Consider the following 19,109-nt stretch of genomic DNA (forward strand, 5'->3'; position numbering starts at 1 on the left):
ATTCCTATAAAGTTTGTTTCTTGGATAAAAAAATCATATTTGGCCTTAAGGTATTAAGCATTAGCGCTATTTGTCCTTACTTTACAAGTAAACACACTGTAATAAGATAAATTAATGAATAGGTAGCTGATCCCAAAAGATGTCTCTTCTAATACATGAGCAGATTGTGACTAGTCTCTGAAATGTTTATGAATTTCAATAGAACCTTGTTAACAAGGATAATAGGGACAATATCTAAGGTTGGCCAGAGGAATACATGTCATACTGAAGAATTTTTTTGTGTCATCTGAAATGATGCTGTCCAGACATGGGAGATGTTCAGGCAGAAACATAGTAACCAGTTTCAGTGTTATTCTGGCGGTTGGGTGAGATCTAGGCATCAAGCAATCAAGTCACGCCACATGTAGAACATCTGTGGGTAAGAGGACAACATTGTAATGCATAACTTCTTCCAACGATCTCTATAGAACATACTCGATATGGATGTTATGGGATATTTTCCTTGTTTCTATTCACAATGTAAATAAACTTGACCAGAAACACAGTTAATGTTCATAACAACATTAACTAGGTCTGGGACAGAATGAACCAAAATAAGCCCATGAATTAGGTAAGTAAGTTTCCAATAGAAAGAGGGGAAAGAGGGGCAGAAAGACGGAATATAGAAAGGAGAAAGGACTAATATAAAAAGGAGAAAAACAAACCCCCTTCCTACAGGTTGCATCAGATTTAGAGACTTCCTTTTCACTGAGCCAAAAATGGTGGACAAAAGTAGATTTCATGAAATTATTTACAATATGAAGTCTTAGGAGCAAGTTTAAAAGTTCCCATTTGGTACTATGGTCCACAAAACCATCCAAAGGGAGCCTATTTTCTAAACCAGGGCTGTCAAACTCCTGGCCCACCGGTCAGATACGTCATATGCTGGCCACGCCCACACCCATTTTAGCAAAGGGGGGAAAGTCCTGATATGTCACATGATGCCACTGTGACAATATGAGTTTGACATCCCTGTTCAAAGGTTTTCAAAAAGGAGTAATGGTATTTTAAGCTTATTGTATTGTTTCCCTTTTATGAACATCAAAACCATTGGATGTACATAAACAGGTATGTAAAAAAGGAAAAATAAATGATATTAGATGAGTGTTGCTGTAATAAGTCTGTGGAAAGAGAGTAGTTCCATGTAGTTTTACTAACCACAAAAATACTTGGCAAAAAAAAAAAAAAATACGTTGCAAAACCCAGGGATAATAATGAATTCAGATTTCATTCAGTTTTCTCTTTAAAATTTAACCCTCAGAATAAAATGATGCATATATGCTGTGACTGAACATGAAAGAAATTAAACTTCACCATTAGATTCAAGGTTTAGCTGTAAAAAGAATTAAAAAGAAAATAATACATTTGATTGATGAATCCTATAGAAATAACTTTTACTAAAATTAGTAGAAAATTAATATCTCTGACTGCCTGAGATGCCTATTTAGTTTACTGGCTCCTATAAACTACATGGTGATCTAAGCATTTTCATGTAGACATATTATTACGTTTAGAAATGATAGAAAAATGATATTAAAAACTTTCTCATTTCCAGGTCACTAACATCCTGATAAAATGCAAACATCATATTCCAAACAATACGGTGTTGTGGTAAACGCATCAAGTATACTCTTAACTATGGCAATTCACCAGCAAAGGTGTGATGCAGAAAACAATTAGGTATCACATTATCATGGCTGCCATCTTAACTCTTTTGATCATGCTCTGTGGATACCGCTATGAATTGCTATCAATCAGCACCATCTACTTCACAAAGTTGTGAAGTTAAAAAAATGAAAATGATCAAAGGATTAGTATATGCTGCTTTAACTTGATATATTAGCAAAGATGGGAAATAGGCTTAATAGTCACAAGCATGACTTGCCAGATGTTTAAGACAATGGACAATTTGAGACAGTAAGGGAAGGAGTTACAGAATCTGGGGAATAGAGTTAAAAGAGGAATCAGCCTAGAATCTCTATGCAACCACAAATGGGTTAAATCCAAACCCCCTGGAATTCCATTAACCCTTATTTCGCACCAAAATAGTGCTGTTAGTTGAGTAGATTCCTGTGCATCGCCATGAGCAATAAGACATTTCAATTGGGACTTCATGTTTGCTCTTGATCTTTTGTGCCTGACAAGCCTTGCGTTCATGACTCAGATTTTCAAGAGAAGAATAAACAACTTTTCAATGAAGAAATGACTAGTTGAAAAAGATGAGAAAAGAAGGTTCCTACAATGAGATTCTTCAGACAGGTATGGCAATTTTTTAACGAAAGATTTTTTTAAAAAATAGTGGTCAAATGCACCCCATATTCAATAAAATAGACCTAATCACCAATTCATAGTCTATATACAGTTAAATGTATGTCAACAGACTATCATGTCATTATTCTTTGTTATAGTTAATGGGAGAATGGGTAGTCACGAGATTGTGTAATTCTTTGATCAATGGATTAAACAACCTCTCTTATATTAGAAGGCATATAAACATAGATACATCATTTGTACAAAATGTATTCCTTGTTACCTATTACAAATTCAATGTTACAATATCTTGCTTTATATTTCTGTACACCATCAACTGTTTTAAATTGCAGACCCTCTAACATATTTTCTGTTTATAGCCCTTTAAAAATACCAGAATACTTCTTATAAACCACAAAGTTCAATTCAGAAAATCTACATGTATTATCTGAAGATAGATGTATCTAAAAAGGTTCTCAACTAGCCTCAAAACTGTGGTCCAATTTTTCTGGGCTGTGATCAAGCAAGAAGGCTTGGAAGGGATCCTTTCAATTACTTAACAACAGACAAGAAAGCATTGTGCTTGCTTAAGAATCTTACTTTGGCTTAATATCTTTAGCTGTCATTACAAGCAGAATTCAAGAGATATATAACAAACCAAAGTGAAACACTGCGTTTGTTGGTGGCTAAGATTTTAAAATATCCTCAAAAATAAAAACAAACATGTTATCACAATGAATATTTCTCTTAAAAAGCATACCCACATCTTGCAAAATGTTTAATGTATCTTGCAAAACTTCCATATATTCAGCAGGTGGATTGGGGTAGTCACATTTTGGACCATATGGAGAACAAAAAGAGGTTCTGTTCTGATAATGGACCAAAATTCAGATATTTAGGGCAGAAATGGCATGGAGAATGGAAAAAGCCCTGAATAAAAATGCTGATGGATACTTCAGGAGACACTGTTGGGAGAGGTGATTCAAATGTTGCCCATTTTTGGTGATACTTCTGGATTTTTGTCCATAAAATCAAAATGTTATTGATTTTATTTCTGTCAAACTATGGTTGATATTAGGACATGTAGGATTGCAAACTTGGTGCTGATATTTTATTTAATTAAAATTTTATTGTTACAGAAAAATAACAAACTTCAAACACTGATTAGAGACAATAATTGAGTCTGCATAATCTAGTATTAATTTAATGTCAAACTATTATACCTCTCATAGAAAAATAGACTTTCTCACAATATACTAAAGTGACAAATCAATAAATAAATGGAAACAAGAATTAGTCACAGACACTACAAAATATTTAGTAAAACAGAATAGGAATTCAACTTTTTAAAATTATTAATTTGATAAGATATTGTCCTCTGCATATTTCTTTCCTAGAAAGAATCTACATAGTAAAATCTAAATCCACAAAAACATGACTGATTCACCTTTTTGGAAACAGTCCCAAAGGAAACAGAACAGTATACATTATACAAAAGCATCAGGAAACACTATAAAATATACATTTTCAGTTAGGTTTATTTTAGTTGTATCTATATAGGAAACTGCAGAAAAGCCTGATCAGAAATTCTAGATATTGTACTAGACAAAATATTTTAACACTTAGTACCTTTTTATTAGCGTGCAAAATAGGGACTTGAGGACAATCCAACTAAAACCACACATACATTTTTTCCAGTAATAGAATTTGTTCTGCAGTTGTGCAGTTTAAGCATTAATAGAACATATGCCCAATTTCCTAGTTATGTTAAAAATTAAAAAATAAAAATAATCCATGTGGTATGTGCACATTTTCAGATATTCAAATTGGCCTGGAAATTGCTATCAGTATAAGATACCAACAGAAATGCCATCAACATTGTATTAGGATGGGAAGTTCATGTATGATTAAGTCTTAAATATTACTTTATATACTCTATGCTTAGCCAAAAATTAAGCTTGTCTACTAAATTCAGTTGGGCTTCTTCCAGGTAAAATTTGGGGCTTAAATATATTAATTTTCATTTTAGTTGAGTAGCTTTAATTTGGATCATACCATCTACCATCATGATCTAGATTTATTCTGATCTGGCAAATTTGTTCCCTCTCCTTTTTCTGAACAAAAGCAATAGAAAATTACTCCAACTGAACACACTTTACCATATTTTTTTGCACAACAAATGAAGAATTCGCTGTATTTGACTATAACATTTTAATTTTAAAGATTCGTTACATTTACTCCTACCTTTTACAGGAAAAAAGTATCTATCCCAATTTGAAGCAAACTAAATACAAATAAGAAGTAAATACACATTATATAGTGATCAATTTCCTGACTCATAAGATTTGTGCTTCGTTTGGAAACAGGGTGTTTGCAGACTATAGTAAAAAAAACCCAAAACCATAAAGGTGATGACCACACTGGTGCTTGATGCAGACAAAAACCTTCTTTTTATCGTCAAGGCCACCATCTTACTTTTTTTTAATCATATTCCCCAGACAAGTGATGCCTTCTAAGACAGAGGTCTCTGAACCTTGGTAACTTTAAGACTTGTGGACTACAATTCCGGAGAAATTCTGGGGGTTGAAGTCCACAAGTCTTAAAGTTGCCAAGGTTGGAGACCCTGTTCTAAGATACACTCGGCTGTCACGAAGAATAGACTCCTCCAACCATTTCTGAACATTGGAAAGCAATATTGCCATGGAAATATGTTCCATGACAATTACTGCCATATAAAATATGTTTGGGACAATTACTTCCATATATTTTGAGCAAAAAAATATATATTTTCACTTTCTTTGAAACTAGTGCAATTAGAAAATCCTGGGCTTGCTACCCGTCGAGGTTGGAAGAATAAAGAGTAACTGTACCTTCTAACAGTTTTTAAAATTCATTTGTTTTCTTCCTGCTTCCACTTTGTCCTGAATGTTCAGGATAGGAAGACCCATAGGTAGCTGATTTATTGATTTCTGTCAGTTACAGTTTTCTATTTGGGATTTGGGAGTTTGTGATTATAATCCTCATCCATGTTAGCTATTTCTAAAGTGAGAACAGTGCATTTTTACCACAAATGTTTTAATTAATATTCTATAACACAACTAAATAAGTTATACTATGTTAAAGTGCTACAATACCGAATGGCCTTGGAAATCGATATAAAATCCAAGTTCCAGAACATTTCCGTTAAGCCAATGTTATTCTAACACTATCAAATGGGATTCAACTGGCTGCTAATCCAAATGCATCTTAGTTGCAACCAGTATTTTAATTACATTAAACAGTAGTTAATGCACATTTGTTTTTGTTTTGAACAAGCAGCTCTTTCTGAAACCCCGGCAGTGTGCAACTAGAACTCCAAGTTAGTTTTTTTTAAATTACAGTGTTCAAAATTGTAAAACTCCACAGCATTAAACAATATATTTTTAAAAAACATTTAAGAAAACAAAAGTCCTCAAGAAATAGGTTCTTGTCTTCAAGAGCTACATTTGAATGCTTCATTTACTTGTCTCCTGTCAATGTTTATTTCTTCAGGCTTGTCACGCCGGTAAGTTACTGTTTTTGCACAAACAGCAGGCAAAAAGGTCTTATCCTTGAAGGAGAAAAAATAGCTGGTTAGAAGGCTGGCACAAATAGCATTATAATTATATTCAAGAAAACGATCATCAGTTACCTTTTTGGCTGCAGGCACTCTGTAACCTGCTGAAGACTTGATTCTACTATGGTCACAATATACAATTATCTGACGGATTATGCACACTTTAAGCAAACCAATCAAAAATGTTATTATAAATATAATGAAAAATATTCTGAAATAACTTGGATCATCAGAAAGGCATTCTGCAATGAAACAAAATAACAACAAAAATAAAAACTGACCATCACATTCATATTTAGACTGCAGAATCTTACTAAGTCAACTAGTTAACTAACCAATTTATATTGACAAAGTTTTTTCATGTTAAGAGCAACCCTTTAATAATAAATTTGAATAAACCAATAACGAACTATTTATTGTTTGAAGTACATCCTGTCTTTCTGCTGAAATATAGTTACTTCTTAAGGTCACACAAAAATTATACAAAATGAGAAACAACAAAATTATTGATTTAGTCAAAGAGGTTTTTTTTTTAAACTATTTTGTAAGAATGAGTGTTGTTAATGCACATCTTAAGGAGCACATACATATAGCTTGAAATCTTTGCAGAAGGACACACATAAAAGATTGCCTCTAAATCTTGAAATATAGTTAAAAGAGTTGCTCCTGTAGAACTTAAAATAAAGAAATATTTCATAAGCCAATTAGTCAACTAAGCCTTTAATTGGAGGTCTGCATTCCATTCTACATGAGCCTTTTTTTCTGCCAATTATTTTCTAAGAGTTTTTTAGAATCTCCTTTAAAACCCATGTCTACTATTACTCTCCCACTGCAAGTAACTAAGTTGTTTTTGATACGTAAAATAAAGTTTTATTCAAGTCAACTTGACAGACATGATCAATATGATGATATCAATGAAATTTCTGGGAAATAGTAAGAAAATGACAATAGGCCTTTCAGTGTGTTTCTTCAAAATCCCCCATCTATATACGTACTATAGGGTTTAATTTAACATTCTGTCATTAACTAAAGTCAGCTAAGTACACCAATTATCTGGACAATTATACTTGTGCTTTCAAATCAATGGTGACTGCTGGTGATTAATTTCTTGGATTAGAACTCACAGGTTTATTGGCAAGATTTTTAGGAGTAGTTTGCTATTGCTTTCTTCCTAGGATCAAAAAAGAGTAACTGGCCCAAAGTATGGTGTCATACTTGGTGACTTTGGGCCAGTGACTCTTTTTTAGTCCTAGATAACATAAAAGACAACAACATTAAACTAGACCTAAATGTAGTGAACACCTTAATTATTATTCTAAAAAGTTCTAGGAGTCCCAAATGGATCCTACCATATACAGACACTAATAGAACTGGAACGATCATCAATATGATATTTTGTCTAAGGAAGTATAAGCTTCTAAAAGTGGCACTTGTACATTGAAAAACTTCTTAGAAAGAACAAGATTAGTTTTTCGTAAAGTTAAAAAATAGCTGCACATTTTCTTTCAATAGGTGATGTGCAATAATTACAGCCTTACATGCAGAAATGACAATATATAATGATGACCTGAGAGATCTATTTCTTCTTGAATTATTCTGGCCAGTTTTGCCAGTAACAAAATTAAATTCTCAAAGGTCTCAGACTGTTTAATAATCAACATTTTAAAAAATATTACATTTACCATATTTTTCAGGCTATAAGACACTCTGAAGTATAAGACGCACTTAGCTTTTGGGGAGGAACACAAGAAAAAAAAATCTGCCTCCTTGCAGCAAGCAGTCTGCTTCAGTTTAAGCACAGCCTCCCGATGACCAGGCTGCAAGGATTGCCATAGCCTACTGTGGCCTCTGCGCGCCCCATTTTTGGCCTCCAGGCGCCCTGTTTTCAGCCTATTCCGGACAACGGGGATCAGAATGGGCAGAAAATGAGGTGCGCAGAGGCCAAAAATGGAACGTGGAAGCCAAAAATGGGGTTCACGGAGGCAATGGTAAGAAACAGCTGATCCTCAGGAGGCCAATCCAAGTGACAATCAACTAATCAGGCTGTGCTGAAGCTGAACCTGGCTGTTTGCTGCAAAGAGGCAAATTGCTGGGAAGCAGAGGCCAAAGAGTGGACAGGGTTTCAGCAACATTTGCTGTATAAGATGCACAGACATTTCCACCCACTTTTAGGGGTGGAAAAAGTGTGTCTTATACTCTGAAAAATACAGTACTTTGTACCTATTACAGTTATTAGGTATTGCTTTCCATGGGAAGCAGATACTGGTCTTAGAACAGTTAAAGCATTAATACATATATATTTATAAACATTCCTCTGAGTTTTCTTAATCAAACTCAAAACTGAATGTGATTCATATGTGAGGAGAAAAAAATCTAAGCATTTAGCAACATGCTGGTGAAAGAAAGAGCAGAACAAGAAAAAGCTACACTAAAATATATACCGTATTTGCTGGCGTATAAGACGACTTTTTGCCCTGAAAAACATGCCTCCAAGTGGGGGGTCGCCTTATACGCCAGGAGGACTCCGACTCCCACTTCGAGCTTGAGTTGCAGCCAGGAGGGAGGCTGGGGGGAGCGGTGTGTGTGTGTGTGTGTGTGTGTGTGTGTGTGTGGCGGGTGTCACTCGCCACGCGCTGCGCAACCTTTCCCCCTCTTCCTTCCTTAGCGGTGTGGGGAGGAGAGGATTCAAGATCCTCACGTGCAGCGTACTTTTCTTTTCTTTTTTTTTTTTGCACGCAGGTTTTGCATGCGGGCGGCTGTAGGTTAAGGATGGGGAGCCCCGGGTGGGTTATCAGGTTTTACGGTGCTTCCAACATGTGCGAACGGTGGGAGAGCGGAGAAGAGAGCGAGCGAGCGCCCGCTGTGTGAAATCCTGCCGTCAAAGCAACACTGGGGGAGGCAGGGTATAAATTTACCAGGTTAATGTAGCAATGGTGATTAATGCCCAGAACATTGTTTGCGGGTATTGGGGTGTGTGTGTGTGTGTGGTGGTGGTGAGGAGAGGTTGTCCTTTGAATGCGGAAAAGTAGGTGTGACCTTGTGTAGGAAAATAAAGAGATCCTTTTTAGCGTGTTTGGCTTCTTTGCCTCCCCTCGTTCGTTTTGACGTGGAGATAATGGCCTTCGGGCGGGAGGGGAAGAAAACGGTAGCTGGATCATTTCAAATTTCACTTACTCTCCTGCCTCACTTCAATATGTCTGAGCGACTCCAGATACTGGAAGACTTTTTGAATGAAAGTGTTACCTCCATTTTTTTTTAAAGAGGGCCACTTGGGGAAAAAAAAAGATTCTAAGGAATTCCTTGTTTCTTGATTAAAGAGAAGGCATTGAATATACTGTTCCTTGGTAGCCTTTTCAGTGTCCGGGTTTTAGTGTGTATGTGTGTGAGAGAGAGAGAGAGAGAGAGATCAGCTGTATTGAGAAGAGAACGTTTCCTGTGTTCTCATTTTATTTACAACATATTTTACACTTAATGGTAAGCAATGAAAAATATTTTTAAAACTCATTTCTAAACTCTATAGCTATTTGCATATTCTTGGTTCAAAATTGGATTAGCTCATTTCAAAATTGTCCAAAGCAGAAAAGTGCGTCAAAAAAAAAAAGTGCAAAAGTGGAAGGTGTGTGGAAGAGGGGGTAGTCTTATACGGCGAGTATATAACAAACTCTATATTTTGAGTGGAAATGTTGGGGGGTCGTCTTATACGCCCAGTCGTCTTATACGCCGGCAAATACGGTAATTTGATTACAGTTGGAAATTAATCTACAGCCATTAATTTATAGACAGTATCTATTTTTAACTATGAGTTCTATTAAAAGAAATTGCACATCAGGCAAATTCATATCTGAGGATGAAGAAATATTTCATAAACAAACTCTTTCTTAAAACTTGTACCAAGTAAAAGCTATGAAAACTCTAATAATTTATTCTAATAATTGGGTTGAAGAAAGTTGATATATAAATAATTAAGTTGGCATTTTTATGCCTACCTGATATTTCAAGATAATGCATTCTATAATTGCAAGTGGTTTTGCATTGGCCAAGTGTGTTATGTGAAGAGTTGAAGTGTCGGCAGGATTCACAATTGCTGTAAGACAAAATTAAGCAGACCAAGTCTTTAATTTTATTTTTTTCTCTGGACTTCATAGCAATAAAAAATATTATGGAGTAAATCTGTGCACTGATTCATGCTATCAATACCAGTTAGAATAAGAATTATTATTTCCTGTTTAATCAAGGAAATTGTTTGAAATCAAATATGTCATCGTCAGGATTTCAGCTAGCTATAAATAGAAGAGGCTTCACAAGAAATATTATAATTTATCCTGTCATTCTTGGAAGCCATGCTCATTATGCCACAGCTCACTGCTTATCAATGATCCTCGGATGGGAAGGTGGAATCTATGTTGCAACACTGTATTTCAAAGTTCACTTTATGCAACCATCATCATTTCATGTCGGACCTTCTCAATACCATCTCATTTAAATGGACTCTGATGAGATAGATGTTGAGCTTGAAACAGACAACACAAGCATTGTATTATTATCTATATTATATATATAAGTGTGTGTGTGTGTGTGTGTGTGTGTGTGTGTGTTTCAGCATAACTCTGGAACGCCTCGAGCAATTTGAACCAAACTTGGTTCACAGATGACTTACTCTCTGGAAACAAATACTGTGGACACCCCTAACAGGGTTTGTATGTGTGTCTGTGTGCAGTTTGGCAAACCGGCTAAATCACCCCGCTGGCCCTGCCTCGCAGCTCGCCCCTCCCCTCCCCACCACTTCACATTGCCCAGCCTCTCTTGAGGCCATTTTGGCATTTCAGCGCTCCTCTAACCAGCTGCCAACTCCCCTCCAAGCAACTGACATTTGGGCATGTAAAACCCAAAGCAGCTCTTACAAGGCACTCGGAGGGAGGATCTGGAGCTACTAAACAGGCTGCCAAGCTAAGTGCCTGAAGGACTAAAGAGGGAGTCCTGTCACTGGGAGTCCAGGCACCTCAGCAGGCAGCGAGTGAGACTTCACCTGGGCTCCTCGGCACACAATGGGGGTCTCAGAGGGCCCGATCTAGTGCCCAGAGCTGGTTCTGGCCTAAGGAAGCTGGGGGCATCATTGGGGCTCCTGCAAAGAGGGATCAGACCTTGTCCCTATGCGGCACTATGATCCACAAGCTGCTAATGGCACTGAGCGGCTACCTGAGTGGCCTCTTAGATGGCGGCCTGCAGGTGGGCACAGTGGCAGGGTGAGGGGGTGGCCCTTTCTCCCTCCATGGGCTTCCTCCTCCTCCTCCTCCCCCGCAGGTATCCCCAGAGATGCTGCCATTCCTGCACCTGAGCCTTGCTCACGTCTGCTGCCTGGGCATGCTCTATGTCTGCCTGCATGAGTTCCTCAAGCAGTTTGCCCAGCACCCCACCTCCACTGCCACTGCCCCCCAGCACACCACAGGTGTGCCCTTCCCAGCCTGAGTGGTGGACTGTGGCACCTGGTAAGTCCAGAGACATAGAGAGAAAGAGGGATAAATAAATTTATTTATTCTTGCTCCTGGAGGTTTGACACAAGTCATTCCTTTTCCTGTTTAATACAGAATTGGGATAAATACCCGGGTAACGCCAGGTTATCACTAGTATTTATATATTTATACATCTTCCCAGTTCTATAATGGCAAGGACATAGAGCTTTGAACATTCAGCTCTTTGAAAACAAGTTTGAAGAAAGTTGATCTGACCGATCTTTTTAAGGTATTCTGATTACAAAACAAAATATTTATTTTTTAAAACACTCCAAATCTCTTCCCCAAAGGTTGTCATCTGGTGGGACTTTGGAGGCATACAATTCTCTGTAACCATCCTAGCCTTCCACCTGATTTGAGGGACCCTCACTCTTAGCTTTCTGGAAGATCATGGAGACCAAGCTCTTCACCCAAACATTGAGCTAGGATGGGAATTTAGTGAGGAGGTCAATAGTTTGGCTGGTCTGTCTTGTGGGAAGGATTAGCATTTTTATTCTTCTACTTTTATTCTTGTTTTTATTGATTGTTTTGAGCCACCTAGAATCACTTTATGAGATAAGCAACTGTTAAAAGTTTTTAAGTAAATAATGAATGAGAATGGCAACTCCAGACAATGCTATTTTTCTCTTGGCATTTCATTTTAAGATGCCTCCTCCTCCCTTTCCTTTTCATCCTTCGCATTGCAATCTACTCTCCTGAAAGTCAAAAGCCCACAAACTATGTCACAGACAATTGGTATGTTTTATCTCCCTGAAACACCCAGAAAGATTAAAAATAGAATTAAACTACTTTGTGAACAAAAAGTTCATGGAGTATTTAATATATCTGAATTTAGAACACTTAAAAAATAAAAAAGATAAATATTTCCAAAATGATAGACTTACTGCATGTCACTGCAAACTTTTCTACAAGAAGGACAAAATTCACACAAACGACCTAAGCTGTTGGGATCAGCACACTTGCATTTCCCACACACACAAGTTCCTCTTTCGCTGCATATTTGGCCATTTGGGTTCATGCAGTGTTTCTGCAAAGATAAGGCGCACTGACAGCGGTCACCTTCCCAGCCCCTAAAACACTTGCATTTGCCAGCTTCACATTCTCCATTACCTACAAAGGAAGGAAGGAAGGAAGGAAGGAAGGAAGGAAGGAAGGAAGGAAGGAAGGAAGGAAGGAAGGAAGACTTGATTACATTATTTGCTAGAATTCTCATTTGGTTCTTCCATGTATTTTTAGGTAGACTATTTAGAACAAATGTCATTCAAATTCATTATAAAGATGAAAATACTTAAAATATGAAAAATGTCTTTGATTCAGCTGAGACTTTGTACCTGCACAATACACTTGGTGTAAATTGTAAGTAGCATTTTAACATCAAAGCATCAAAGTTCTTAGATTCATTCACTGACTTTCAATTGCTTTATCCAGCACAACAAAATAGCTACTATCTTTAAAAATGTCCTGTCACCTCAGGCCTTATTGTTCGTATATACTATTACTCCAAATCTTGTTCAACTTAATTAAGGTTTGCCAGTTAAACATCTCTTTTAAATGATCCTGTTTTTTTTCTTTGCTGCAATGTACATTCTTTAAAATAATTGCAAATCCTTTCTCTTCTTGCATATAAACACTGCCAATCTTTTTAGACATGGTCAAGACCCACTTCCAGAACTGGGGGAATTACTTTAAAAAAAATGGCAAACCAATTCTTCAATGTCTAGATTGGAATGTTTTTTTGGGGGGGGGGGATCTAGAACATTGTTACCACATCTATTTTTGTTTATACAATTCTGTATTTCAATAGTGCTTTACAAGAAAGTAACTGTGGGTGTGTGGATGTGAGGGAGAGAGAGAATATACTTCTTAGCCTGGGACTTAGTATTAAGAAAGATTATAAATCATATGACAAAGACTAAAATATGAATAAAGCATTAAAAAATTCCAACCTTACCAGCACATAGGTTTCCAAGGTAATATGGGCAGGAAAAATCATCTTTTTCACAGTATTTACCATATATTGTACCATATTTGTTTTCATAGCAAATGCATTTCCCGTGTACACATTCTCCTTGTCCACTGCAAAGATGATGATCCTGTTGCTTCTTACATTGCTCCGAAGATAATTTTTCACTAGAACCACAGATTCCATCTTTGCAGGGAGATACTTCATCCTCATGAGGGGTTTCATTGATGCAGATTTTTTTGTGTTTTGCACTGTCCTCACATTGACATGCACATCTTTTGTGGATATTAATTCTAGAGGATTCATTGAAACCAAGGGGTTTTATCGTCATGTGGTTTCTTCTGCCAATTGTACCACATTCTTTCATGGCAATGGAAATATTAAAGAATACCTATGATTAAAAATATAAATTACTACATCATATAAAATGTCTTAATAGAGATTATGGGGAAATGCATGTGAGGATTTTGTACTGATTTGAAACCAACTATGGATTTCTGCCCTGACAATTGAACTCCTCCCCCCCAATGTTAAATAAGTTTATTAAGTTAGCAGTTATGATGGACTATTGGGTATCTTACTGTAATCCAAAACTACACCTACAGATTTGTTTCTAAATTCTAACATGTCTCAGTTCCCATGTCTTTTACACACTCTACCACTGGCTTTATGTCTAATAATATCACTCATTATAATTATAATAACACAAAAGGCCATGTCAACCAGCATGTTGTGTTTCATACTTCATAACTGAACTATTGTGGAGATGGGAAACCAGCATTTTGGATAAATGATATTGTAATTCTATTTTTTTACTGAGGGACTCTTGGTTTTGATTCTGTTCTGATTGATTCCTAAGTTTCACTGTTCTCTAAGAGAAATGCTAGCTTAACCCATTCCCACTTATAAATAAATTCCCACTTTGCCATTCCCACTTATAAATAAATGACTTCAAGTTAGTAAGACTTTTAGTAACATGTATGAGTATTTATGATGATTTGAGAAGAACATAGAGGAATTATAGAAAATAAACATTAACTTGATTTGAGCTTATTGGAAAGTCTAAGAATAAACCTTTTGATATAAGATTAATTTAAAATAAAGCTCCAAAAAAATTAATCCATGGCACAAACATGGGGAACATAAGAACTTTAATCCTCTGAAATGCAGTTTTAAATCTGCAGAAAGCCTTCTTCTACTGAAAAATGTCCACAATAACAAAATATTTCATCTCCCTTGTTAAAAAAAAGAAATGTTCATACTTCAGTTGAGGATTTCACATTCTTACATCCCTCTGAACCCATTTTTCTACTTCCATCGGGACAGATTGCAGTAACTTTGACATGTATATCTTTGAGGGTGTTATCAACCTGAATTTTCACTTCAGAAAGCAGCTTCTGAAATAAAATAAGAGCAAAATACAAATAATGATACCACAGCAGCAACATACACTACCTATTAGAAAGCTCTACTCAATTGAATCAGAATGAAATAATCCATCAGACTAGGAATAAAGGAGACAATTGTTTTCTGCACAGATTTTTGTTTTCACAGTTGTGTGATTCAATGCTTAGCATGACCTTCCTTTACATACTGATGCCACAGGGCAATTTCTCATATTACCTTCTTAATTGGACATTACGTGTAAATAAGTACTTACGTATTAAAGAGCAACTTATCTGACTTGTCTGCTATTAGTTCAAGATTATGAGTGTTTGTCACCTGACTGATGTCCAACCCTTTCCACCAATACCAAAGCACATAGAAACGAGAACAGCTGCAGAAGTGTGTGTGTCATTCAAAAAGCAAGAATGCAGCAACAATGTAAAACGGGGATGGGGGATGGATCATATGGTAGTCTTCCTCACTGATCAACTTCCATTAAATAAAATATACAGTTTTAAACATATAGATTGTTACAAATTACTCTTTTAAACATGCTGGATTGAATCATAAAGCACGAAGTGCATTTGTAAGTTTTTCTAAAACAGTTACTAACCCAATGACATATTTTTCAATTTGCATACAATGCTATGCATATATCATATATGTGCAGCATATTCAGTGGCTTTAAGTAGGTATTTTTCCCCTTTGGAGAAGAAGAAATAAAAACATAGCTGGAATTTTCATAATACAAATATAACAACACAAATTTATTAAGCAAAATGTGTTCGTGTATTATATAATAACAAAAATATCATGGTCAAATGCACATATTAATGCTGAAGAACAAAATACTAAATTATATGAATCACATAAAAATCATAGATATGGTAAGAATTGTCTATGATAAAAATGTTATATACATGCATAATAAAATACTACTAGCAATACGAATAGCACAACCTAACTGAAAATTGGCATGAGGAAAGAAGAAAAATAAATGTGTAAAAAGAAACCTGTGGAAATACTAGGATTTTTCTTTAACAGTACTGAGGTAGGCAGTCTGCCTTCCAGATTTTTTGGAACATACCTTCCAAAATCCTGCCATAAACCAAGCTATCTGAGGTTAAAGGAAGTTGAGTTGAATTCCAAAACATCTGCAGGATTTTTAGTTTAATTCTGAAAACAGTCCAATGGCTCTTTCACAATGTTCAAAAGATCCTCATTGATAATGAAAGTTGTAGAACCTTTAATAATTTTTATTCAGTTTATTGTACATGTATCAGTTCTAATTGTTATCGCAAAAAGCAATTGCTCAAAGCAAAAACTGCAACAACATTAATTTATAAAGGGAATTGTATTTTATATTTTACAGAGATACACGTACCTATTGAACATCTTCCTGTATCATACATGTAGAATCTACAGAATATTAACTTCAATAAACATTTTGAAAAATAAACAATATATAAACACCATATTTATAATGATATATTACTGTCACTGGAACATACCTTGTAAGCTTCTACTACCAAATCCCCAAGATTTGCTGTCTCTGATTCTATCTGTTTTGCAACAGTTCCTGGTAGCAGAGGTAAAAGATCCTGTGAAAATATTAGTTTATGTTTATAATGCCAGTGTATATCTTGTCCCCGACTAACATAATTGTTTTACTTTTAAATATACCTTATACCAATGATATTGGCTTCCTTGGACTGCAAATATTACGTTAATATTGTTGTCTACGAGCTTTTCAGAAAGTTGGCCAAGTGATGGGTACTCCTATAAATCAGAAAGTAGATTCATAATGTGGATTATTGTAATTACCAATTCTAACATTTTACTTAAATAAACTAATGTATGTTCATATATACATGAATATAAACAATTCTTTAATAATTCCTATTCTTTTTAAAAAATAACAAACTACATACACACATTTAATTTATGACCAGGGCCCTCCATACAATTTACTAACCATCTATGAACACATAATAAAATTCAACCATCGCCACAACCATTGCCCAGTAATGGAGAGGCTACAAAATTTCCTAGTGAGATAATTTTGTATAAGTCATCCATTTCATATAATAGCCCACACAATCTAATCTTTAACAAGATAGTCTTTTTTTTAACTTGCTTAGTAGCATAGTTGAGTTATAAAAGTATTATTTATCATCCCAAGTATAAGGGCCAAAGCTGGCAAGGCAGAAACCAGAGAACTGTTAGGTAAACATTTACCAGCTGCTTCTTATGACTGTCAAAAGTCCAGCTAAGCAGCCATTTACTTGAAAAGACAGAAGAAAATGGCTTAAGCTCTGGGAGACAGACTACATAAAAAGTTTGACTTTTCTGCACTGCAGTGATTCAGCTGTGCATACATGGCTTTGTTCTTTTTTGCAATAAAGAGCCTAATTTAGCTGAATCTTGTGTAAGTCTTCTATTGTGTATGCCAAATTCTTAGCAGGAGGTAAAGTATATGGACAGGCAAGACTTGATGCCAAATCAAAACATGGAGCTGGTCACCAAGCTTTTTATGATTGAAAAGTTGCTGAACATATAGTTGCATTAAAAGAAAAGGTAGCCCTGGTCAATGTTTTAATGAATTCTTACTTGAATAAATGCTGGTACATTTTTAAACAGCATAAAGTTGACACTTTTTTTACAGATAAGAAAACATTCAATGCAAGTGAAAAATTTTGAACATTCTTTCAGTGAGTTATCTGGACAAATTACAGATTCTAAATGTTCGCTGAAACCAGCAAAGGGTTTGTCTAGACTCTGGAGTATTTTTTTAACTACCATTATTTGTAGAATTCTTCTATCTCAGAAATATTTTAGGTCTCATTTCAGACTGTGCATGTTTCATACCTGTCTACAAATTTTAAATAATATTTAAATCTGGGGATTTAAAAGGCCATTCCAGCTTACCACTGACATCTACCAGCTTTGTTTTCAAACTTCATACAGAATGGAGAAAATGAACACACAATGTAGCTACAGACTACAATTTATGCTATTTGTTCAATAAATAGGCCTTTTCACTAGATTTTCAATTTCCATTTTTTAGCATATTTAAGTTTTGAAACTCTTAGAAGCAAGCAATGAAATACTTTTATATTAAAGAAATACGATGCTATAGTAATTAAAAATTCTAAACAGTGTTTTTCTGAATGAACACAAAACATAAATCACCAAACCAGTAGTAACACTGGTTGAATCCCACCCCTGCCCTAGGATCTAAGAGAAAGACTTTGCTCTATATTTTTCTTGCGACTCTGACAAAAAACAAATGTATTAGGTATTCTCTCTGATCAATCAAAACCATGAAATAATTTGAATGAGATAGTTTGAGCAGAAGTTCTTATCTCTCGGAACATGATTCCCACAAAGATATTTCTAATGCTTTAGGAATTAGTCCAAAAATAACACTGCATTATATGACATATACCTTACCATACTGTTTGCTTTGATATACATATTCTCTTTCAAATGGCATTTTCCATCATTTGGAATTACTATCCCTGCTAATTTACTGTCAAGAGCCAAATGAGATGTCTGATCAGTCATCATGAGAAGTAGACGCTTTGCTTCTTTACGCCAACCAATATGGCTCTGCAATAAATAAACAAATGGTAAGCTATGTAAGGAAAAATACAAGTATCAGGAAATATTTTACTGCTTGTAAAAATCATTCATATATCCCATTATCATAGGCACATCTGGAATTCTGAGGACACTATGGTCTTGGGGAATTAATATGTCCAATTCACAAAAATGACTGAGAAAATGAAATGGCCTCTAATTAAACAAAAACACTACCCACATCAGGTACCAAGGGAAAAGGTCACATGGTAGACCAGAAACTCCACTATGGTGATCCAATTCAACTGAAAAGTGTTTAAATGAAGAATCTGAAACACTGCTGGTTGTATCAAATCCTTCATTTGAAGGACAATTTTTTTGAATCCAAAGCTTCAATGTAAATATATCCTCAAAAACATTTTGATGGTTATAGAAGGCAAAAAGGGGGTTATAAATACATTAAAGCATGTAAACAGCAGTAGAAAGGAGCATAATTGCATAAATAATTATAATCACATATAACATTTCAACATTGCAAGATTAAATCATCCCCCAAAGAGTAAAACAAAACATCGAATTATCTGTTATTACTTACCTGACAAACCACTGCCTGAAGCACAGCATCAAAGCCTCCTTCAGGTGTATCAATATTTCCAGAGATTTTCTGCTTATTAATTACACTTCTGAATTCTGATATTTTGTCAGTCAGCGATAAAACATGAATAAAACCATGCGGTGGCATACAATCAAGCTCATAATCACTATTTGGAATCAAAGAATAGTA

At 35.4% G+C, this 19,109-nt stretch overlaps 1 protein-coding gene across 2 annotated transcripts in view; it reads right to left on the bottom strand.

Annotated features, from left to right (window-relative positions):
* Positions 1–4,485: 4,485 nt before the first annotated feature.
* ITGB8 (integrin subunit beta 8) overlaps positions 4,486–19,109 on the bottom strand; it is a 41,643-nt gene continuing 27,019 nt past the window's right edge. For both annotated transcript variants that reach the window (XM_026678010.2, XM_087946878.1), the window contains exons 5-14: positions 18,921–19,086; positions 18,197–18,355; positions 16,427–16,522; positions 16,255–16,344; positions 14,620–14,754; positions 13,346–13,748; positions 12,279–12,504; positions 9,871–9,968; positions 5,960–6,126; positions 4,486–5,878 (exon numbers count right to left, since the gene is read on the bottom strand). In XM_026678010.2, coding sequence (XP_026533795.1) covers positions 5,762–5,878; positions 5,960–6,126; positions 9,871–9,968; positions 12,279–12,504; positions 13,346–13,748; positions 14,620–14,754; positions 16,255–16,344; positions 16,427–16,522; positions 18,197–18,355; positions 18,921–19,086 — 1,657 coding nt within the window. In that variant the 3' untranslated portion in view covers positions 4,486–5,761. The remainder of the gene's footprint in view (positions 5,879–5,959; positions 6,127–9,870; positions 9,969–12,278; positions 12,505–13,345; positions 13,749–14,619; positions 14,755–16,254; positions 16,345–16,426; positions 16,523–18,196; positions 18,356–18,920; positions 19,087–19,109) is intronic.

The sequence above is a fragment of the Notechis scutatus genome, chromosome Z, assembly GCF_049901735.1.
Source record: "Notechis scutatus isolate UNSWTSFEM ecotype Mainland chromosome Z, rNotScu1.2, whole genome shotgun sequence".
NCBI lineage: Eukaryota > Metazoa > Chordata > Lepidosauria > Squamata > Elapidae > Notechis > Notechis scutatus.